Source organism: Ambystoma mexicanum, chromosome 5q (assembly GCF_040938575.1).
Source record: "Ambystoma mexicanum isolate Mex_15411 chromosome 5q, UKY_AmexF1_1, whole genome shotgun sequence".
NCBI classification, from domain to species: Eukaryota; Metazoa; Chordata; class Amphibia; order Caudata; family Ambystomatidae; genus Ambystoma; species Ambystoma mexicanum.
Genome location: NC_090933.1, coordinates 1,274,941,074 through 1,274,965,154, shown reverse-complemented (window position 1 = coordinate 1,274,965,154; position 24,081 = coordinate 1,274,941,074). Strand labels below are relative to the sequence as shown.

At 44.1% G+C, this 24,081-nt stretch overlaps 1 protein-coding gene across 27 annotated transcripts in view; it reads left to right on the top strand.

Moving 5' to 3' along the window:
* SCRIB (scribble planar cell polarity protein) overlaps nucleotides 1-24,081 on the top strand; it is a 1,329,907-nt gene that overhangs the window by 856,721 nt on the left and 449,105 nt on the right. For all 27 annotated transcript variants that reach the window (XR_011278687.1, XM_069621824.1, XM_069621823.1 and 24 more), the window contains one exon: nucleotides 19,977-20,057. Coding sequence is in view for 26 of the 27 variants with exons in the window: in XM_069621824.1 (XP_069477925.1) it covers nucleotides 19,977-20,057 (81 nt within the window). In the remaining variant the exon portion in view is untranslated. The remainder of the gene's footprint in view (nucleotides 1-19,976; nucleotides 20,058-24,081) is intronic.

The window sequence follows — 24,081 nt, the reverse complement described above, 5'->3', positions numbered from 1 at the left end:
GAGTTGTATCGACCATCACTTTGCTACTCTGACTATGCAACCATAATTGCAATCATTATCACAATATGGCTGGCCAAGTACTCATATAATTGCTAGTCACATTATTCACACCAAAGGAAAATCTAAATAAACACACAAAAGGTGAAAGGATGTATTATGTTTGTAAAGAGTTCATAGAAAAGCAAGCTCGATCTGTATGCCCCACACCGTAGTAATGAGATGTACTAACCTTGTAGTTCCTCGGCAGTTAGTGCTCGAAGGGGGCCACGAATAAGACAACCTAATAATTATTATAAATAAATAATTGCCAGCTTTATTCTGAGAAGATTAAGTTACCCCTGCCATTTAATGGTTACTTGCTACTCCTGAAGTTGAATTAGAATTTTTTTAAAACAATTTCCTACCTCTGTGCATATAGTAATGACAAATAAAAGCAGTATTTGTGAAGTTAAAAGTTGTAGACTGTACCTCTGCTGTGAGACCCTGTTTTCTTTTCATACAGTACTTTGCCTTGCAAGAGTATTTATTTCCTTGCTTTAAATGTGTTAATAAAAATACTTATATTAACACCATATAAATGATGGTTTGTTTGTATTACGATTTTCTAATTTCACTATTCAGTATATTCAAAGATAATCCAAATGCAGAATGTATCTGTTTTTTCCTAATCTACTTTTCTATTAATCAGACTACTCTATTAATCTGCGAAACCAGGATATATAACATGCCTTGCTAATTCTTAAAAATCAAACTAAACCTGCAGGGCGTGTTCCTTAGTTGACATACTCGACCTAAGAGAAATAGAAGAAAGTGGTTCCACCTGGTATTCAGTATTGCTCTAAATCTACCAGTGATATATGAATTTCCACAGTGTTCTAGTTATTTAAGTCACCTGAGGGTGTAGGAAAAGTGTGTGCCGTCCCAAATGGGCATCTACTGATTTATTGAAACAGAGTGTGTATTTTGAAGTATATTTTTGTGCTACATGTATTTGCTCCCTTCTGAGGAAGGCTTATTCAACTGACCGTTTCATAAATAATTGTTTAATCAAAAAACCTTGAGTGTAAATTTATTTGGAAACTTGTCACTGTGAATCTCCGTGTAAAAACCCTACTGCTCACATTGACCCCTCTTGAGAAGCCTGGCTGCTCAGCTACACTACCAACCTGTGCAGTGGAGACTTATACCATAGGTTGGGTTCCCATTGCCAGAAAGTCAAGGTTGCTGTAGTCTCCCAAAGGGTACTTGTTAGGCAAGATTGTGGCAGGCTTCACTCGTGAATCGCGCCAAAAACAAAAGAAACAAAGGTACCAAACCTGGTTTGGTGCGCAAAGTAAATCTCAAGAAGGACATTTCCAACAAGAAATGGCAAAAAAAGACGACCAGGGACATTTTCACAAAATGGGCACCCATGGGTGCCTTACTGCACATGCGAACGCAATCCGCGGTAAAAACACACAATGGTAGTAAAAAGTAAACTGCCACCAGCCATTAATTGTAGAAAGGGTAACATCAAAATGTTACTTGAGAAACTAGACAAAGGGGATACTAAGTAACCCCTCCAGAACCATATGGTAAAATAGTGTGTGCTGGGTTTACTGCTCTTGGAAACAGTAGTTTAAGCAAGAGAAGGTATTTAAACCTTTGGGAGATCTGAGAGACTTCCCTGGGCCACTGCACTGAAGGTGATGTGTGCCACAATGTAAAGATGATGCCTATGGAGTTTCTGACTCCAAAGTCAAAAGAAAGCCCAGATTCCAAATCACAGAAAAATACATGAGTGAGAAAAAGGTCTTACTCTCTCCAGGTTAGAAATTAAGTCCTAAAGTCCAGCAAAAGAGCTAGGGGTCTCTAAGGTAGAAGGGAATAGCACATTTCTGAGAATTCTCCCTAAAAATGGCTATATTGGGATCTTTGAGGAGAGTGCCCAGAGGCTCCATTTAAAGGTTAAAAACGATGGATGAGACCTGTAGTCTGACGCAACAAGTACATCTGTACCGCTTGGTGTCTGCCAGAGAGGTAAGTGGTAAACCAATTCGGGACAGTGCTAGAGAATCCCATGCTGTCAGCAAAGCGGGAGAGGAGGATACAGTGGGCGGTGGTATCTAATTTAGCCGACAGGTCAAGGGAAAACCAGGCATGAGTCACCCTTATCCTCGCACTCTGCTACTCTCTCTCTCTCGCTGCATTTCTACAACACAGCATTGAACAGGATGGCAACCCTTAATACCAAACTCTCCACCCTGACGCCCTGCCCCACTCCGGCTCCTCCTGATTCCGTTGCCCCGACTACTGCAATGCCATCTTTCAACTCCTTCAAACACGTCTCGAAAAACGAGTTCTAAGATCTAGTGTCCGGCAGCAGACCCTCCGGAACCCCCCTTGATTGACCCCTGAGCTGCCTCTCTTATGAAGGAAATATTCTCCTTCATTTACGCAGGAGAACTAGCAAGGTCCATACTATAGGACTCCCTCACCTCTGGCATTTTTCCTGAAGCCTTTCAAATAGCGCATGTCAAAGCACTTCTAAAAAAAAAAAAGCATCTCTTGACCCTAAGAATTACAGGCCAATCTCAAACATCTGATTGCTGGTGAAACTCATTGGCCACGCTGCATACTCCCAACTCAACCGTTTCGTATAGACCAACAAACTACTTGACCCCGCTCAATCAGGCTTCAGACTACGCCATTGAACAGAAACTACCCTGATCTCGATGTGGGATGATCTCAAGGTCTTGGCAGACTCTGAAGGCTGGGCAGCACTGATTCTCCTTGATCTGTCGGCAGCCTCGACACTGTTAACCATTCTATCCTCCTTGACCGTCTACACTTCCTAGGGATCCGTGACTCGGTACTCAAATGGATTGCCTCCTTCCTCAGCAACAGGAAACAAATTGCTCTCCCCATTTCATCTCAGTTGCTCGCAAAGTGAACACTGGGGTACCCCAAAGAGCATGCCTCTGTGTTCTCAGTTTCAATCTCTATCTGACCTCTCTACCAGGAAGCATCCGCACGCATAACCTCACCTGCTACAACTACGCTATTGATACCCAAATTATCCTAAGAATTCCCAAAGCAAGCTCCAACCCACATCCTGACCGTGACGCTTGCCTCAGAGATGTTGGACGATAGACGACAAACCACCTACTTCTAAACCCAGATAAAACCGAGATCATGGTGTGCGGCAATACTGCGCTTCTCCTGCAACCACTGCCATTGCTCATGTCCCTTGGCACCTCCCTCCAAAATAGTCAAAAAACCTTGGCTTGCCTAATGGACTCTTGCCTATCCCTCAGATCAATAATGTATAAAAATCCTGTCACTATCCGCTGAGACTCGTAAGACGTATTTTCCCTTACCTACTGCAACAGACTCGCTGCTATTATGTCCACTGTTATGTCGAGACTGGACTATGCCAACTCCCTATACCTAGGTGCACATGCATACCAACTTAAAAAACTTCAGAGAGCACAAAACGCTGACGTCGGACTCCTCCTTGCTCACAGCGATCACATCTCCCTGTTCTCCACACTCTTCACTGGCTCCCTGTAAGACAAAGGGCCACTTTCAAAACCCTCTTTATTACCCACCGAGCAGTGCACAAGACCGGCCCAGCTTACCTACAAGAGAAGGTAAAACCTTACCACCCATTACGCACCCTAAAATCAAGCTAGTGATTCCAGTCTCCAATTCAGCCCGGATTGGAGGGTATGCCTTCTCTACCTTGGCCCCAACTCTGTGGAACTCACTCCCTCCGCACATTCGACCCTACATGGCATTCTGCAAAGCGCTATTAAACCTGACTCTTTCGGTAAACCTTATTAGGACCAACATGGCCTCTGTCCAGCCTATGCCTCAGCATGACTGCCTCAATGTTGCCACATTCTACGCAACACCCCTGTTTTATAATCTAATATCCTCCCTTGACCCACCCTGCAACTCACCATAAACCACAACCAGAGACCTGAACCTGGGCTTGGTGTGACTACGTTGGTTTAGTTTATTATTTGTAGAGCACACAAAACCCTGGGGTATCTGGGCGCTTGAACATAGTTGATTGTTACAGGAACAAGAACAAAGAGACAGCAGATGCATAGCTTATTTACAATTATTACAGGTTGGCCAATCGAGCCAGCATCCTAATAAATACAGGTGAGCAGTACATACAATTGGCACAGGAAAAAAAGTTACCAAGTTCAACAACGATAACAAGGTCAGTTGATCAAAGTGGATACAGTAAATGCTGCGTTTAGAGTTACTGGTTAAAAAGGCAATCTTTCACTTTTGATCTGAGGGACCAGAAAGAAGGTTCAGCCCTGATGGCTGTGGGGAGGGAATTCCAATGCTTACCAGCAAGCACTGGGAAACAAGACCCTCCTGCAGTTTTTAGTTTGTACTTCGGGATATTGAGGCTGTTGGCATAGATGGTTCTTGTGGGTCTGGATGATCATCCAGGTATTTTGGAGCTGTATTTGACAGGCTTTTGTGCGTGATGACTAGCGCGCGCAAGGAGATTCTGTCACGCACTGGGAGCCAATGTACATCATGCTGAGGGCAGAGATGTGATTAGAGCGTGGGATATTTAGCGCCGACCTGAGTGCATTATTATGCAGGACTTGTAATTTATTCAGGATACGTTCAGTACAGCCTAAGAATAAGGTATTACAGTAGTCTAAATTGGACAAAATCAATGCTCTGGCAAGCGTCAGGCAGCTGTTTGTCGACAAGTAGGGTTTGCATGCATTGATCAATTTGTTGGTATATGCTGTGGTTGCGACTGTGCTATTGACTTGTTTTTTGAGGGAGAGAGTAGAGTCTAAGAAGACTCCAAGTGTTTTGACCTCATTGGTGACTTAAATGAGGTTTGCATCAATGTTAAGTCTTCTATCGTGTGTCAAGTCTGTTTAGACCGCTTGAGATCCAATGATCAGTAGCTCCGTCTTGTCGTTTAGGCACAGGCTATGTGCAGCTATCCATGCTTGGATTTCAAGGTAAATTTAATTTAGCATTATGGAGTCTTCTTCATAGCAACCAAAGAACGTAATGAGGACTTGTCATCTGCATAATTAGCGTAGGTGACACCCAAGTAATCAAGGCAATCAAATAGGACCTTAGTGAAGATGTTGTAGAGCGTTGGTGAGAGACAAGAGCCCTGTCGAACTCCACAATGGATGGGTACTGGATCAGCAGACGCTGTAGGTGTAAAAAAACTCTTGTTTTTCTGTTGGACAGAAAGGATTGGATCCAGCTTTCAGCATTCGAAGGGAACGATGCAGTCGTAGTCAAATGTTTAGTGAGAATCTGATGGTGCACAAGATCAAAAGCTGCCGAGAGGTCCAACAGTAGGAGGATGACCAGCTTACCTTTCTTTGGCTTCATCCATTTGGATTTTTTAGTCCAATAGGGCTGTTTCTGTGCCATGCCTTGGTCTGAAGCCGGATTGGCACAGGCCCGGCAGGTTGTTGTACTGCCGATGCTTTTGAATTTGTTGATAGGCTGCTCTATCTAATATTTTTAAGAGGAAAGGGACCATTGTGATCAGTCTATAATTGGTGGGTATGTTGGGGTCTAGATTGAGTTTTTTGAGGAGGGGTATAACCCAAGCCTCTAAGATTATTAGGGACTGAGCAGCTTTCGAAAGATGAATTAATCAAGGTAGTGATGAAGGGAGCAAATTCGTTTGCTCATTCTTTGATAACTAATGCCGGGCAGGTATCTCCCTGGGATCTTGAAGGTTTTAATCCAGTGATGTTGTTTTTGACTAATTTAGTAGTTACTAGAGAGAAGTGGAAGGGGAGGCAGAATGGAGATTGCTGATCAGATGGTTTGTGAGAGTCAGAATTTTGGCTTGAAGTAAAGCTGTTTCGTCAGGTAAGGCCTTTTGAATATTAGCGCACCAGGCTGCATCTTTGATGCAAGATTCAGTGGGCAGTACAAGGGACTCCAATTCCCTTAGAATGGTAAAGAGTTTTTTGGTGCCAGATTTCGCATTTTGAATTCCGACATTGTACATCTCTTAGTATTAAGGATAGCTGTTTTATGGTTAGTAGCGGAAGTACTAAACTTTTCTTTGTTGGAGGTTGAAGGTGTTTGTAGAGGAGGTGCCAAGCACGATTCACACTCCAACCACCCATTTTGAAGTACCAGGAACGTTTACGCTGAAATATGCGACGTATGATGAACAAATAAACCATCAGACAGCCGGAGTTGGGCTCTGTCCAGTACCCATCAGGAGAACAGCACCTGTTGAAGTACCGGCATCTAAGACAACCTGGACAGTAAGGTACCCATTGAGGAAACATATCGCAACATGAGACAGAATAACGATTGTCAGAATGCAATCCCTGAAGAAGCTAAAAAGATACTGAAGGAAGACGAATGGTGACATCACAAGAACTCGGATTGACTTACATCTAGAAGATATGACCACGTGTGAATGATAAGAGAAGAAACACCATGAATAAGTGACATCCTGAGCCTATAGTGAAATAATTGATGTCAAGGTGTCAGAAATTATGCCACATGCACAATGAAGATATTCAGTTAGTTTAAACGTGTACATATGCAAGGAACCGCAAGAAGCACAGAAATCGTGATGCTTGCTTATGCTTAGTAGTAAAATAGATTGCGGCAAGCGCCACCTATACATATCTACCTCAAAGGGAGCACTTTATATAAGTATACTTCCACTATGCACAAGAGCAGAATCAACCAAAGGTTACTGGAGGTCTCAAGAGGAGAGCTTTGCAGCAAACAAATTGAGAAGACTGAGAGAAACCCAGACGAAGATAATCATGCCAAGAAGCCAAGGTCGTATCGGCTGAAATAGACCAACAGTGGATACAATTTATGAAAAGAAGAACAGAGTATCCTGTTCAGAAAAGTCAAGATAAGCCACAGATGGCAGATAGCTGCAGAATTAAATCAAATACACGAACTGCATGAAGAATAAGACTATTTCACAGTGTTTAAATCACGTGACCAAACGGGCAAGAAGGTATGAAACTTTCACACCTACGCATGGACATGTGCCATGCACAGACTCCTTAACATTTCCAGACCAAGAAGCAGTTCGAGGCCAACCACAAGAAAATAATTGACACATGACCACTGAGGTGATGATTAATTGTAGCAATAATTGGAGGGAGGCTGGGGGAGCAGACAAACTCCCTGCACCTGGCCGGCTATTCTGCACACTGCTAAGCAAGTGGAAAAGTATGAGTCGGGTTAATGCCAACCCAATCATAGTGGACCAAGTAATCTTGGGTCCTATAGTTAGTAGAACCAATGAGACGCCATACTTTTAATGACATCTACAGTAGCCATTTTAAAGGAAAGGCTTAGATGCCGAACCTGACAGTGTTTATCTAATCCCCACTCATACCATATACAGATATAGTGCCTATATTAAAGTTACCTTCCTAGAATCAATAGACTTGCAGCCTAGATTTTAAGAGTTACACGTCGGTGATGAGTTTTTGGTATAAATAATGTGTTTATTCTGAAATTAATTGGACTTGAAGCGAGAAGGAAGATCGAGCGATTGCTGATATTCATGAACTCCCCTTTTTTTGTACTCGTCATTAAATGGACTCCCTTTGCCAAACTATCGAGTTGTCATTATTGATTTGATGTGAGAGTATTAATCTGCATTCCCATCCATCTCAAGGATGCTGCGGCTCATCTTGCGTGCTGTTGGGGAAACCCCCAGTCCTATGGGCCGGCTGGGGTCCTACTGCACGTTTTTCTCCAGTTGACTTCAGAAGATCTTTTAGCGTTACGGAGTGTTTAGATGGGCTGACGGTTTCGACTTTCTCAGTTTGAGGGGCAACTTTATTTAGTGCTTGTTCTAGAGTACCGTTGTTAAAGTCTACCACGGAGGATGGACCCTTGTCCTGGATAGTTGAGAGGTTAATAATGGATCGAAGTAAAGGTAATTTGTCTAAAGGTATATTGCAAGTGTTTCTTGATATGATTTGTGGTGCGATGGTGTAGGGCATGTTGATGCTAGCGCTCTCATTTATGGTGAACGTAATACAGCGGTGGTCTAACCAGGCGCAAGGGGAATTGTTTAGGATTGTGGTAGTACAGTTTAAGTCTGCCAGCCAATCCAGTGTTCTTCCCTTACTGTGTGTAAGCTCATTAATACAGTGTTTGAATCAGAGTTGTGTGATAGTTTTCTATGGTGGTGGAATTGGAATCTTTGGGGTCGTGAGGGCCTAAGTTGAGGTCTCCTAGCAAAAATGTTTGCTAGCCAGGTTTGGTATTTTCGGTCAGTAGGAGGGTTATGTCTTCATCGAAGGATGAAATGGACCCAGGTGGTCTGTAAATGAGATGTAGTAGGATGTAGTAGGAGGGTCAGAGTGGCCGATACAGGGAGTTTGACCGACAGGAGCTCAGCTGAGCGGAAGCCTGTTTTGGAGAATTCTGAGACTCAGTTGTGTTTTGGCTATGAAAGCCACTTTGCCAGATCCTCTGTCTGCTCTGATGTTTGTGTAGTTATCTGGGAGAGCTAATGACAAGGTAGATCCTGCCGCTGGGTATAATCCGATTTGTTATGGCAAGGAAGTCCAACTGGTTTGTTAAGATGAAATCTGCTATGACCAATGTGTGGGCCAGCAAGGTTCGTGCGTTGATGAGGGCTCCTTTGATAACAGGAGCGACTATTTTAGGAATGGGGGGAGTCAGTCTTATAGGAGGAATGGGTACATGGATTTGTATAGGTATTGTGTCCGAAGTGGCCGGTATGTTCTGGGTTTGTCGTTTATGTGATGTTGAGCACTAAGGTTGGTGGTTACGGGAGGGAATGACAATCCGGTTCTGAGGAGAGTCCGAGATTCCTAGTGAGACAGGTCGTGGGATAAGCGGCATGGTAACTGGTGTGGGTTGTAGGGACAGCAGATTCCCTGGTGTGGACAGGTAGGTTGTTCAGTGATGGAGATATTGGCAGAGGGAATCGTTCAGTTTTCCGGAGAAAAAGGGGTAGGGCAGGGGAGTGGGTGATGGCACATGCAACCTAGACGTGCAAGACAGAGCCCTAACCTGATAAAGGATCCAAAGGTACAAGGCACATCCCATTGGTTAGAGGTAGCCATATTTAAAGTTAATAGTAGGCAGAGTGCAGTAGTGAGTAAATTTGCTAGCCTGGCATGGAAGTGATTTGCTAATGGGCAAGGTACAGTAAAGCAATTTTGCACATAAGGTCAGTGGCAGCAAGCAACATTCTAGTCAAAAGCAGTAAGGTAGTTAGTGTTATCCAGCTCAGCCAAACGCAACATCCAAGAATCTTTCCAGTGGTGGTCCGCTGTGAAGGTGGAATGCATCAAACCAGGTTCTAGCAAGAAACAACTGTCACAGTACTAACAATGTGCGACAACCAAGGGTTTTAACAAGAGGCGCCAATGACTATACTGGTTAGGTACAACAATTAGGTTATTGGCAGGAAGCAACAGTCGCAGTGGTAATAACGCAATGCAACAGTCAGAACTCTAATAAGGCTCGGCAAGCATAGATATATCAAGTAGACATGGCAATGGTGCTTTACAGAATAGCTAAAAATCAATGCTTAAGGGGTGGATAGACGTAGCCAAGCAACACTTAGTTGAATTGGCACAATGAGATATGGAGGGAGGGAGCCGGGGGGGGGGGGTACAGAGTGTAAACCTTTGCACTCGTCTGGTACGGGATATCTCCTACCACTTAACCAAATATCCTCCCTAAAATTACCCGGCAGCCGATCATAAAACAAAATCAGCGACCTGGATCCTGACATGCTTGGATCTGAGCATAAGAATAATGACTGTTTGTCTGAACAAACCTCTCCTACTCTGCTCCTAGCAATAGGTTTACCTCAGCGTGTCGCTACAACGAAACACAAGGACGACCGCCAACAACCTATCCAGATCCAGAGTGTAATCCTGGAACAGCGTGCTCGTAAGAATATAACACACACTCCACACTCGCCTCTCCTACCACTATGCTCACTCACTACTTTTCATCAGCAAACATTGGAGCGCAACTATACCCCTTGATCAATTTTGCCCTAGTTGCTAACATACGAACATTACTCCATGAACACCTCAACATGCTGCTAGAACGCAGCTATAACGCATGAAATAAAACGGCCTAGCTGCACACCTATACGTCCTACACAGGCCTAATCCCGCCAGAATGCAGTCTCGAAAACCAATCACCTGACTGCACACATTCAACTGATATCACTACCACCACACCTAATGTTAGGATGCAGCTTCCATCTGGCATTTCCCAGTAGCTGCACACATATTGAGTGCACCCAAGCATTCTATACTACCCTACTTTCTCGATTGACCTGAACTTCAGTCCCTAAGGGCGTTCAACCCACAGGTGCTTTGAGGTCATACCAGTGAAATATAGAGTGCTATATAAATGCCAAATAACAAAGCATAACATTGTCCATGATTTGGAGGGCATCATCCACCACCTGGATGGTGGCTGTCTCGATGCTACACCTGGGGAAGATCCCTGGCTGATTGCATTTAAGAGGTGAAGTTGTTTGATTCTGGCAAGTAGCTGTGTAGCAAATATAATTTCCAAGATTTTGCCAATAAATAGGAGGTTTGTAATGGGCTGGTAGTTGGCCATGTCGTCTGGATCTAGGGTGTTTTTTATTTTCAAAAGAGATTGTATGAGACCAGTCTTGAGTGTGTCTAGGAATTACCCTTCTGTGAGGGCGTGCCGGGTCCATCAATTATTTAATGATAGAGGCAAGGATGATATCGCTTGAGTAAGAAATGCATTTGAGGGAGGTCATCGTTTTTAGGAGATCTGTGTGAGAGAGAGGAGAGAGCATTCAGTCTAGAGGGGTAGTTTGCTTACAGTGGGTGCTAATGCTGTGGGAGGTTGATTTCATAGTCTATTTTTTTCCAATAAAACAATGCGTTGATTCTGTTCCATTTTTATACCATTGCTGGTATCTCGGTTTGGGTTTAGTACAATTGTTTGCTACTTCAAAGAGGGCTTTGCTCCTGTTGGAGGCTGTCGCAATGGTGGTGGAGTAGTAAGCAGCTTTGGCCTCTGTAATCGGAATCCTGCGGTTGACCTGGAGAGATGTCTCTAGGGTTACCGTTTTTGTGCCACCTTTTGTTCTAGGTCTCTGAGCGTTTTTTGCAGGGGAGCTCGGGGTGAACCCTGGGACAAATGGTTTAGTTTTAGCTCGGCTAGTTTTAGGGGGGGCATGCGCTTCATAGTAGAGCTATAGCCATGGACACTTTCATAGCAGTCGTTGAATAATACGTCCCCTTTCCTCCATACTATATGGGTGTCCCTTCCAAGGGATGGGAGACGGAACCTTTTTCACCAGAAAAAACCTTCTTCCCCTTTAAATTTAGAGGCGCATGGTGGTGCGGCCCAGGGAGCACACGCTGCCCTGACTCCACCCTCTGGTGCCACACCTCAGTCCCCTTTTCAGCATCGACAGGAATGGGTCGGATTTACCAGCACTCCTGGGTTTGGCTTCTGCCATGTAATTCCATGCGTGGATACTACTTCTGTCTTTTTTGTCTTATCTATCATTCAGGTCCTCCCCAGCGCATGTCGACTTCTACAGGGTACAGCAGGTGTCCATCCTGCAACAGGCTCTTCCCAACTTCAGACCCCCACGCCCTCTGCCTAAGTTGCCTTGGCCCAGATCACGGTTGGCAGTCATGTTCGGCATGTGACTCGCTGTTATCGAAGGTGCTGAAGAACAGACTAGCCAGGTGGAGAGAGTTCTTCCAGAGGTCGCCTCCAGAGGATCTCAAGAACTTTGAGAAGCATCAAACCAGGCCTAAGGTAGGGACGATATTTTCCAGCGCACCCCGCAAGGGAGACTCCTTCCCAGGGACACTGCCGCCCGGAAGGGACCGGCCACGTCCTTCTACCGGCCCGTGCACCGAGGCTGCTGCAGCTACTGGCCTTTGCGTTCAGGGATCCTTGGATCCTCCCGGGCGCAGTGTCGAGGGACCGGAAGGTTCTTGTACCGGGTCTACACCCGAGGGGCTCCGCCCTTTTACTGGCACCATGGCCGAGGGGCTATGCCCTAACACCGGTAATACGTCCGAGGGTCTATGCCCCTATACCAGCAATACGTCTGAGGGGGCGCCTAAATGCAGCTCTACTGGTCCCTGGGTTGAGGGTGTCGTACCTACCATGCCGAGGACCGGGATAGGCCTTGTGATCAACCCGCCCTGGTGCCGCCACCTCCTGGCTACACAGCCAACTCTGCATCCGCCGCCTCCGGCTGCGATCACTGTACCCCAGCCTCCAGCTCCATCTACTCCTCCACAGGATCCACCAGATCTGCAGGATACTGACGAGGACGACGACCTGGACCGCCATCCGCAGCCAGGCCCTTCCACGAACGTCTTGCTTGCTTGGCGAAGCAAGAATATGTGGGGCAGCAATCACCAATATGGTGACAATAACAAATAGGAATGTGAACAATGCATTTAAATTAACCCTTTAGCAACACAGATGGAAAACACCAGAGAATAGAGAATCATTTCTAAATAGATATAAGGAAGCAGCAGTTAATCAGGAATGAGGAATAAGAAACAGAATTCGAATCCAACCTAGAGAGAGAAACGTATTTGAACCCTTGCAATGTTAAAATGACACTTGAATATGGCTGAATAAAAGAATGAATGTGTGCAAAAATCCCTAAATCAGCACAAATCTTTACTGGAGCAACATTGGAAAGATACTAGCAATCATAAGCAATAGTTTGAGTAAAAGCATACAATTCGAAGCTGAATGGCAGATTTAAAACAGTTTGCAATCAAAGACATGTTCGCAATTTTACAAACTTTGCAATTCCTGCCTGAAATTAACGCTTTTTGATAAAAATGGGTGAAATTCAGATTTAGAGTGCGGTTATTTGGTTGGGGTGTAGCTATAGATCTTGGGTACAATCTGGAAGTGAAATGAAGTCTCTAGCTATTAAACTGCGGGGGATAGGTAATGTAGAATAAGAGGAGTTTTTAGAAAAATCGGATAGTGAAACAGAAAAGAAAATCAGTTTGTGCAAGAACAGTTTTACTCCATACTAGAGCATTCAGGCTAGAATACCAAAGAGGGACACGGTAAGCTCCAGGGTTGATTCATGAATTCAACCCTAGTTCCCCAGCGCCCGCCCTGGCGGAAACAGTCCAATCACTCGAAATAGGATTAATAGTTTAGGATTTAAATTGCAAGAATTACTAAATAGATTGCGCTTGCACTAGAAATCAATGACAGGGTTGCAATAAGGATTCTGACAATGTTACAAGTTATTAAGGTAAGGATAGGATGGTTTAGAGATTGGGATAGGACAAGACCTACTATGATTTCCTATGGTTCCCATTGATACTCAGAATCCACTTTTTAGTTTTTGGGTATTCAAGGGTTCTGGCCACCACACAGATCTGGTCTAACAAAGGACAGCTGGGCAAACTCAGCGGGGCCAATCAACTGAGCAATTCTGGTCGCTGGATGCACTGGACTGGCACTTCTGGTTACTGGATACTATAGATCAGCGGGATGGCAGGTTTGCAACAGGCATGCATTTAGTGGCAACAAGCCAGGCTGGTTTAGGCAGCTTCCCACAACTTGGGTAATGGGATTTTGGAATGGAGGTTTCCATTTGAGGTCTTGCTGGGAATGGGGTCAGCAATGCATAGGCCTTGCCTTTGCAATGAAAATCTGGAATCAGGATGAAGGAAGCGGGAACCGAACGCCACGCAAAAATTCAGGAAGAGAGTCAGGAATCGGTGTGTTGAGGTTAGTCAGTGGCCCTTATTTATAATGCCAGATGGCATCATTACAGTATGACTGGCAGGATTCACTACGCCCACCTCCAATAACAGAATTGGGCAAGGGTAGAAGTCTCTGCCTAGCTCTTCGCTGATTGGCTCTCAAGAAAAGGATGTCATGTTTATGAGGTGGTTTTTACAGGATCTAGAAACTCCCACATTTACTTTACTGAAAATCCGATTTTGCCAAAAACATACATTTCTTCAATTTAAATCTATTGGCAAATTAAACACAAAGGTTACATATTATGTACTGCACAGATCAGTCCAATCCTCAAGTCTGTGGGACCTCGCTTCGCCTTTCTGGTACATTTTGGTAATTTTAAACATGAAGAATTTGGCCTAAAATTCCCCAATTTTATACACAGATGTGAATTTTCCCAAGGGAAGCATGTGCAAAATGTTATGGTTGTAACATTAATACTTTCCCCGTAATCTGTCATATTTTATAACTTCTGTTCCCCATGCGGTAATGAGTTCTACCAATTTTTAACAGAAAGAACATAACATTATATTTAAAACTACGAACTTTTCAAATTTGTACTAATTCTTCCTGCAGAGTTAAACGTCTTTAAAGTTTGCTTATAAAATAGCCTTTGAAACCAAAAGGAAGTCCATTGTCACTTGATCATTTTTTTTCCTTTCCTCCAACTGACACCAACTGTCACTTCCACCAAGGCAAAGTAGGATTTCCAGTCTTAATTAAAGGCTTTATTACCCCTTCACTCTTGACAGTTGAGTGTGCCAGCCTGCTATTGTCCCAGCCTGGAGCACAGACGAATGTCTGAGCATGTGAACTTCCTTTGCCTGGCCCATTCAAAGTTTTTCAAGCTGGCAATTGGCACTTTCCTGTGCTGGAAGTTTATGGTGTGCCTGTAATTCTAAAGGAAGTTACAGGGCTATCAACTGGAAGAATAGATTTTTAGCACTTGCCAACTCAGCCCAGTTGATTTTAAAAGTTTTTTATTTTTTATTTCCTGATTTCTGAGTCTTGATTTAACAAACCTGTGGAATTAAAATAGCCTATGTGTATATTATCACCAGCCACAAACCTATTCCCTTTACATTGCTAATTGAGCAGGCTTTCATTAACAATTTTTTAAATAGGCATTTTTTCTTCAGTCAGCAAAACCCATTTTACCACATCTGCTAAAAACTGCTAACATTTCTTGAATTCATTTCGATTTGGCAGCCCCATCTGCCTTTGTAATACTGCCTTGCAGCCAAAGTCATTTTCCTGGAAGCATCAGTTTTATCTGAACTATGATACATGAAACTGACCAGATTCAGTTAGTTAAAGTTCTTTTGAAGACAGCTAATGTTTGATACATTGTGGAGAAATTAGCGCACTTTCCCGTGAATGCAGAGTCTTTGGTTAATTTTTCAAAGTTACTTTTAACAGGGTCTGTCATTCAGCAATTAGGCCCGGTTCTGCTGCAACATAATGGATAATCCTGGGCATTGCAGGGCCCTTTTTATCACAGTGGTTTCATAAGCACTGGATGAGTTTAACGTGAAGCGGGACTTTTAAAGGTTGAAAAAGGTGTGATTTTTTTTTTTTTTTCAGCAAAGCAATGCTGCCTATTTCACTTAATTCCATATTAAACGTTGCAGAGCACACTGGCACACTCGTGTGGTGTGTACTCTGTTTCACTCCGCCTGAAATGTGTGTGGCAGGGTGGTGCAGCCATTATTTTGGTGGTTGTAAAAACAGAATTTTGAGACCCTGGTGCGCACAGGAGTCAGTGCAACCATTTTGCTGTTTCTTGCACAAAATGCAGCATAGCAATGTGGTGAAGCACAGCTGAGTGGGTCAATATATCCCACACATTGGTGAGTAACTTATAATTTCTAGGAGGCCTGATGCATTGCCTGTGGTGGGTATGTCTGCGAAGTTTGCTTCTAGCTCATTGACTGGGAAGGTTTTGAATGAGTAGTGTTGAGTGAGTGGCATTAACCTGGATCTTTGTGGGCCATAGTTGAGTGGGTGACCGATGGTGGGATGGCAGTGTGGTCAGATCAGTTGAGTGGAATAGGGTCTGCTCAGGTGATGAGGATGAGGATGTGGGGGTGATGTGAAGACTAAGTCTAGGGTGTTGCCTTTGTGAGGGGGAGAGCACAATTTGCTTATGGTCCATGGAACCAGTCCTTGTGAAAAGCGTGCCTTCAGTGTGGTTGTCAGCCTGCGACTCGGGTATGTTAAAATTTTTGGAGTGTGCTAATTTGGCAGATGACAATAAGTTGGCGATGTCAGCAATAACTCACTTATGTGAGGTGGTCTATATTGAGGTAAAGCTGATGGATTACTGGTGCGATGAATGGAACCGGCACGCGAATGGTTCAAACGAGCTTGTTCTGGGAGCGGGGATGATGGTGCATGGCCAATAGCTCCTATGGATGATTGCCACTCCGCCTCCTGCCCTTCCTGACCTGTCAGCATGTTGGATGCTGTAGCCCTGGGGTTAGGAGGATGTCTAAAACATGGGGCGAGGATGGGGTAAAGCATGTTTCAGTTTTGAACAGGGCATCAAGTTTGTTGTACGAGAGGAGATCAGCGATCCCTGCAGCATGTGTGAATGCTGACCGAGCATTGATAAACATGACGGTGTGTGCGTGTTAACCGTTTCTGTTCTCCCCCACCCCCGTCTGCGCCACCCCTCTCCCATAGGGTAACAACGGTGTAAAATCCCGACCCTACCTCATTCTTACCTAACCTTTGGTGGTGGAACCTAGGTCAAGGAACCCGCTCTAGGCCTTACCTATGGTGTTGGGCTTGAGTTGAGTACTTACCTGAACTTTATGTAACATTTTGACTTATTAACCGTAACGACTGGCACAGCAAATTTCTATATAACCCTACCTGAAAGTATCTACTTTGGAACTGGTGATCTTTGGTCCCCAACCCATCTCAGGGTTGGACTTATAAGAGCCAGGTGAGTTGTTCTGCAAATATACTAAAGAGTTTTCTGTTTCTATGTATTCGAGTACTTCTATTTCTCCTAAGGATGTTTGCCTATATCTGTTTTTATAAGGTTGTGTGCGATATTTATCTAAAAGTTGTATTTGCTTAGTGTGTAATCTGAAGGTCTAATAAATAATTGTAATTTTAAAAATACCTGTCTAACTGGAAGTACTGGTGTTGGTCTGCGTGGTCTCATTGTAGCACGAGACCACTCTCGCAACCCTCCTGAAATTGAGCCTTGTTGCTTGATTGGGTTTGGCTAACGTCTGTCTTTCCCTGTTCACCATAATACAGTGGGCTTCCAAAATCCTCCCCCATGTCTGAATATGGAAATCCATCTTTTCACAACCTCCATAATTTTTCTGGTGTTTGCTAAAATTGAAATTCTTACAAATATTTGAGCTTTTCATTCAACCAGGGCAGCAGTCTGCAGCTCAACTGTTTTTGGACTACAACTCCCATGATCCCTGCTCATTGACTATTCTGGCTGTCGCTGATGGTGGTTGTAGTAGTCCAGAGCTTCTGGAAAACCAAAGGTTGCCGACCCATGCAGTAAGGCATAGCTACATATCATTCTCTACCCCTAGAGGTTTTGGACTACAACTACCCTGAGCCTTAATGTGTGCTGCCGGTGGTTAAAGGAATATGAGGTCCAAAACGTCTAGAGGGTCACATATTGACAAAATATGCACTAAGGAATTCCTCTAGTTGCCAAGAAATTCCTGGGGACTTGGTCTCCCTGCTATGGTAGCCATATAAGGTGCCTGTTGCTCCAAAAGCAATGAGCTGAACAAGGAAAGTAAGGCAAGAAGTCTTTGCTTGCCTCCAAAAGTCAGGACTAGATTTAAATCATAGGAATGGATAGAGGGATCCATTGATGTCAATGGAGGGTAATCTGCAAAAAGACACTTTTTACCAACAACTATTAATGTTAAATGTACCAATATCCACAATCAGTCACCAGTGTGCAGCATTTCCCTTTACCCCTGCTGCAAGAATCCATAATAAGCTGCTTGCTGGGGGCTCTGCCTCTGTTGAACAATCCACCTATTGTAAAGAAAAACTTTCCAAATGTTGTGCTCGGTATCAGAACACGCATGTCTGTCAGATATGACTTGCCAGTTGTGTGTAATGCTGAAAGGAATAAATGAAACGTCCACTGTGCAAACCCTCTGGACTGCTTGCTTACCCAAATCTGACCTGGCCAAAACTGGCACGGTTTCAGGAGGTTCGAGAGTAGGTCTATGAACATTGATCCTTTTTTTTTTAAATCCATGTGTTGTGGCATAAAGACCCCTTTTCTCACTTGAGACGTTTTCTGACTAGATACATTGTGTATTGCTAGTGAGGCTCTTTTCAAACACTTTGTTGGTAACTGGACTGTGTGACAGCCATACTGTGCAGCTAGAACCCAAACAATGCCACCGATGTTCACAAGGACCTCTATTCTCCAGCATCCTTCAGGCGCAACCCCTGCTTTATCCTTTCTCCGAGAGCATGTCATGTCCGCAGAGGTAAATTCTGGCCAGGGACTGTGCCAACCAGACCAAGGACAGCATTGTGTCCCCTTCTGCCGCGCCGGAATCCATCGACTTGAAGGTCACATCTTGGGGTCCCCTGACCTAATTTCCATCATCTGTCCTGACTTTCTAATACCAATGTCTAACCTGCAGTCCTTGCCCTGGGGCTCTTCCTCTTCCGAATCCATGACTGGTGTTAGTCTAAACTTGAGAGCTATGCCTATAGGCCCTTCTCCTAAGGACCGCTGCACTAACTGATGGCTGATCTGAAGTCTTTCCTTGTAAGCCCTTTAGTCATTCAATGTGTGTCTGGGTCACTTCTGAGGAGCTACTCCATTGTTTCTAGGCTTAAAGTTGTTTCTGCTAAAGCGCCGCTTCGGTTCTGATGGCATTTTTTTATTTACAACTGGGAGCTCAGTGGCCCTGTACTATCCCATGGGAGAAAAACATTTGAATTCTTAAACTGTTACAAGTTGGTGAAAAGCTACTTACCTTAAAACTTGGTGTTGATTAAAAGGTTACATTGTTACTGTGTCTTCTAATTGCACGTTACTCTTTTTAATAATTATCTGTTTTTCAGAGAACTGCATTGTAGATTTATATAAAAGAGTGCATTTTTCACTCTGCATTATGTGTATTAACTATCTAATGACCAGCCTATCTTCCATCCTAAAGGTGAAGCCAGACTGCTTTCTGCATTACCATAGTGGAAGTGATGCCCAACGTAAGGCAAACGCTACACATATGCTAATAATGTATCCCTCAAGTCCTCAACAGGGGTCTTATAGAAAATCCTCTTTGTGTGTGCTTGTGTAAGATGTCCTGACAGCTATGGGTCGTTGCAGTCTTTCCCGAATAAGCTAGCCACATACTATAGATCTGTCTTTCTGCCATTCCTGTAATTTGACCGTTATTGCGACAAAACACCAAATTTATTGATTCGAACATACATTTACTGCGAATGTAGCAGTTAAGAAATGTCGAATTCCTGTTTGCCTTACCTTAACATTTGGAGCTTCTCGGTTTCATACTTCTGGGATATGTTTTTAGCTCGCTTCACGCTGCTGCCCTATCTCTTCTGAGCAGCATCAAAGACTCAAAGGGGTTTTGTGGTCACTGGTGTCTCCTCCGCTTCTTTTACATAGTACGAAATGGGTCGCACGGTGAAGGTGTCAACGCCAAAGGTGTTTGGGAGTTGCGGGGGTGTCCCCCCGCTTCATTTGCACAGTTACACACTAGTCGGCAGGTGAAGGTGTTGGTGGTTACAAAAATTCAATTACTAAAATCAGGTGCTCAAACTCTCGTGGGGATGCCTATGCATTTTCGGCATAAGGAAATCTCATCTAACCAAGGCACAGCCGTCGAGGCAACGTGCACAAGGTAATTAGTCCACAAAAAGGGATTTGAAATGTATGCTTTAGTCCATTTTAACTTGTTTAATATTAAGGCGCTCTTTCCGGCTTTTAGCATTTCGTTTTATTTTTTCGTATTCAATGTTATCGTCCACAATGTAACAACCTAGATCCATTTGAGCAATGTTTCGGCTATTTTATGTGACATTCATCCTTTCTGACATGTCAGTGAGGATCAGCTTCCCTGTATTGGCGGTGTAGGAACCTGAACCCAGTGAGGCTTAACCCCGATATGTTGGCACCTACTTTCTTACTCTTTCCTTTCTGATTTCAGAGTTACATGACCCAGCCCATGAAACTAGACTACAAGACGTTGGCCGCCCTACCCAATACCAGCCTTCAAAAAGTCAATCGGGTAAGTTACATAACAGTCCTCTTGCACTTTCATGGCACGTGTCTTCTGTAACTCAACGAATATTGAGCCGGCCTTCATAATGCTGCAGTCAGTAGAGCTGCTTTACCTGCTCAGGCTGTGTGTGGCCTTACTTTTACTTTACATTTGTAACACGCTCCAGGTACCCGCAGGCTTAAGGGCACACACAGCTCGCACACAGGACCCAACAGTTGGGATGGGTCAGTTTGGCCTGAAGTATGCAACAAGAATCTGTAGGTTGTTCCAAAAGAATTTCGGCAGTCAGTACTGGGCACTTTGCATCTCACCAGGTGTATCCTCCAGCCTTCTTCTGGAAACTGAACTGTTGTTACTGGTATCAATGGATTTCCATGTGAATGTTGGTTCTGGGCAACAATTTTACTGTTTCTGCCCCTCGAGTTCTGGGTATCAGGTGAAATGGGTGCCTACTTGTAGTTCCTGTTAAATTTGAATCTGCATTGTTTTCCCGCCTGTTCAGTCCCTGCTTCTCTAGCCGTGTCTTGACCTGTACATGGAGCCTCATGGGCCTGTACTGCTTGCCAATGACATGATGTTGATTTGGAGGTTGTTGAGTCAGTATCTGCTCATGCAGGATTGCAAGAGGCACTCGCTCTAACATTGGTATGCCTGGAAATGTGCCTAGGACACAGGCTTATGCGTCCGACAGGCACGGTTCCAGTAGCCGGAATGATGGATCCGTTTGAAGAGGCAGACTGGTTGCTCATCGGCCGCTGCCTTTTTAGCGCTGGAATTTCAAAGCAAGTGCTAACCATGGAAACCTTTAATTAGATGATTTGAGGTAGCTGTAAAATATTTGTGGTTGTTTGTGCCTTATTGTGCTGGCTAGACAGAGTATTGGGGATCAAAGCCTGCATACAGAGAGCTGTAATTTTTCAAGTTGAAACCAATCCTACTTTGGACAAGGTTTTTAAGTAGTTAGACAACAATTGTTATAAGATGAAGATGCTGTGTCTTGTCCAAAGGGCGATTTAAGCTGTAGTGCTGGGCTGATGCTTTTTAGAAGGGCATAAGTAACATTGAAAGCTTGTTTACAAGAAATCATTTTTGTGGAACAAGGAAAGGTGACAGAATGACCAAAGTGTTTTGATGTTTTAGCAAGATTATGAAGCCTGTGATGAAGGTGATGAATCTTGTGTTGGTGTTAAACCCTATCTGGGGAACTCGACATAACCAGATTAAAGAAATTGGCATGTATATTGATGCTCAAAAAGAGTTTCGAAATCTAGTCTTAATGTTCAATGGAGAATACCAGAATTTGAATAATTACTGTTAACCAGTTATGAAATGTTTGCAATCGACCTTTTATTGTACTACTTCAGCAGATGTACATAGTTTAACATGACTATGTAAGTCAGACGATTTATACAAAACCTTCAATGCATACAAAAGCTAGTAAGAAAAGGCAGCCCACAGTAGCTGCAGAGAAGTACTTTGAGGGGTCAGAAATGGGAGACAGACAAGTAGATAGTTTTCTCCATGTTAAGCAAGATTGTATGCAGTCCCCTTTGGGTGCACTACAACAACCCTGGCCTCCTGGCATTAGGAAACCAACCTTTTGTTATAAGTATGTATTACACTGGTTGCTAGCGTGGTGAGCAGCCAGGCATATCTCAAGAGGGATCAATGTGAGCTGTAGGGGAGTCACACAGACATTCACAGTGACAAGTATTCAAATAATCTCTTACACACAAGGTTTCTTGATTAAACAATTATTCATGTAACAGTCAGAGTAACCCTTCTTCAGAAGGGGCAATATAATAGTAACACACAAATGCACTCCAAAATACACACTCTAAATATTTCTAAATCAGTAAGTACTCTTTTGGGATGTACACAGACCCTTCCTACACCCTCAGGTGACTTTAGTAACTAGTACCCTGTGGACATTAATATAAGACTGTTGGCATTTGGAATCAAACTTAAAAGTTGGTCAAAGAGAAAGGTTATTATGACACAACTAGAGATCTCACAAGTATTCTCAAAGCAGGTAAGTACTTTTGTAACAACCCCCCCACCCCCATGCAAAGTTAGTTAACCCCTTCCTGGAAGGAAGACAGAACACACTAACAGAGGGAAGAAGAGTTATTCAGGGAGCCAGGCTAGGCCAACTTCATTTGAGCAAAAGTCTAGGTGAGCTGAAGCACTTCTCAGAGGTAGGTGAAAAGTCTTGCACAATGTTTTAGAAGTCTTTGAAGACCAGAAGAATTAAAAGTAGGGCGACATGCTGTTTAGGCTTGTGAAATAAAGAAGCTGTCGGCAACCCTACAGAGCAACCACAAGTCTCACCAACGGAGAACAAGTGCAGTTACCCAACAAGAGGTAAGTTCTCTTAGACTGTACAGTACCTTTTAAGTTGAAGAAAAGTGCAGCAGATGACTTCTGTTCCTGTGCAGCTCTGCAGATCCTGGTGTTCCTGGGCCTCAGTTGTGGGGACAAGAGGGAGGACGTCTGGGGACTCCTGCACTGCAATGGGACGGTCACCGACTGCAACCGGCAATATTCAAACAAGTGGCACTTCAGTGTTCGAACTCCTCGCGTCTACCCCAAACAGCACCACTGTGGTTCCTGGCTGTCGAGATGGACTTTCTTTGCTTATGGGGTCCAGCACTCTCTTGAGGTGGCTCAGGCTCGGTCGGTTCTTCTTCCTGGGAGTCCGGAGGATCTTCCTGGAGCTCTTTGCCAGCTTAAAAGCAATGCACACTATTTAGTGTTCCTCTCCCAGGCTATTTGGTTCCAGCAGCAACTGCAGTGGAATTTCAACCAGCTCAGAGAGGATGTCCAGGTGGCTTACTTTGGAGTTGATTGGTCCCACCCACTCAAGGTGAGAAGTCGTCCTTGGAGGGGCTTCTCTGTCGATACATATTTGGAGCTTCAGCATAGCAGCAGGGCTTCACTGGGCAAACCAATGGCCCAGGAGTTGCAGCAGGCGTCCTCTTCAAGTTCTTCTTCGGATTCCTTCGTCCAGTGGTCGACTCGCCTTCCAAGCCAAACAGCCTTCCCTTTTATGCAGGTTTTGCCTATTCATTCCAGCCCAGCTGTCAGTTGCCCAGCAGGGTGGCTGTTCTTGCCGGACAGCCAGATGGCCAATCACTTACAAGTGTATTCTTGTCTCCTAGGGGACTAAGCACAGGGAGTTTCGGCACCTCCCTGGCTTCCTGCCCCCGCCAGACACCCTGGAGCCAGAGGCGGGCTTCACTTGTGAATCCTGCCAAAGGCAAAGCAAACAAAGGGTCCAAACCTGGTTTGGCGCGCAGAGTAAATCTCAAGAAGGACCGGAACAAGAAGAAATCGTGAAAAAAGACGGGGCAATTTTGACAAAAATGGAACCCTTGGGTGCTTTACTGCTGCTGCAACTGCAGCCTGCGGTAAAAGCACACCACGGTAGTTAAAAGTAAACCAATGCCACCAGCCATTCATCGAGTAAAGGGTGTAATATAAAATTGTTACATGAGAAGCTAGACAAAGGGGATACTAAGTAACCTCTCCAGCACCCTATTGTAGGATAGTGTGTGCTGGGTCTAGAAAGTTACAAATGCAAGTAAATTCAATTTCGCTTTACTGCTCTTGGAAACAGTAGTTTATCCCAGAGAAGGTATTTAAACCTTTGGGACCTTTGGGAAATCTGGAACACTTCCCTGTGTTGTCAGACTCCACAACCAAAGGAAACAGAGTTCAAAATCACATTTAAAATACATGAGCGAGTGGGTAAAAAGGGTCTCACTCTAGCCAGGTAAAAAAAAATCAAGTTCTCAAAATCCAGCAAATTTTCTGGGGGACTCTTGGAATTAGCACATTTCTGAGAATCCTCCCAAACACTCCAAAAAAGCCATTTTATTAAATAATAAAAGGTGAGTTTAACACCTATCTTTCCCTAGCCTAACAAAGATTTCCCTACCTCGGAAAAATTACCTAATGTCCCAAAGTATCAGTCCCTCGCACTAACATACATACAACACAATATAGGAAATGTCTGGCAATATGAGTT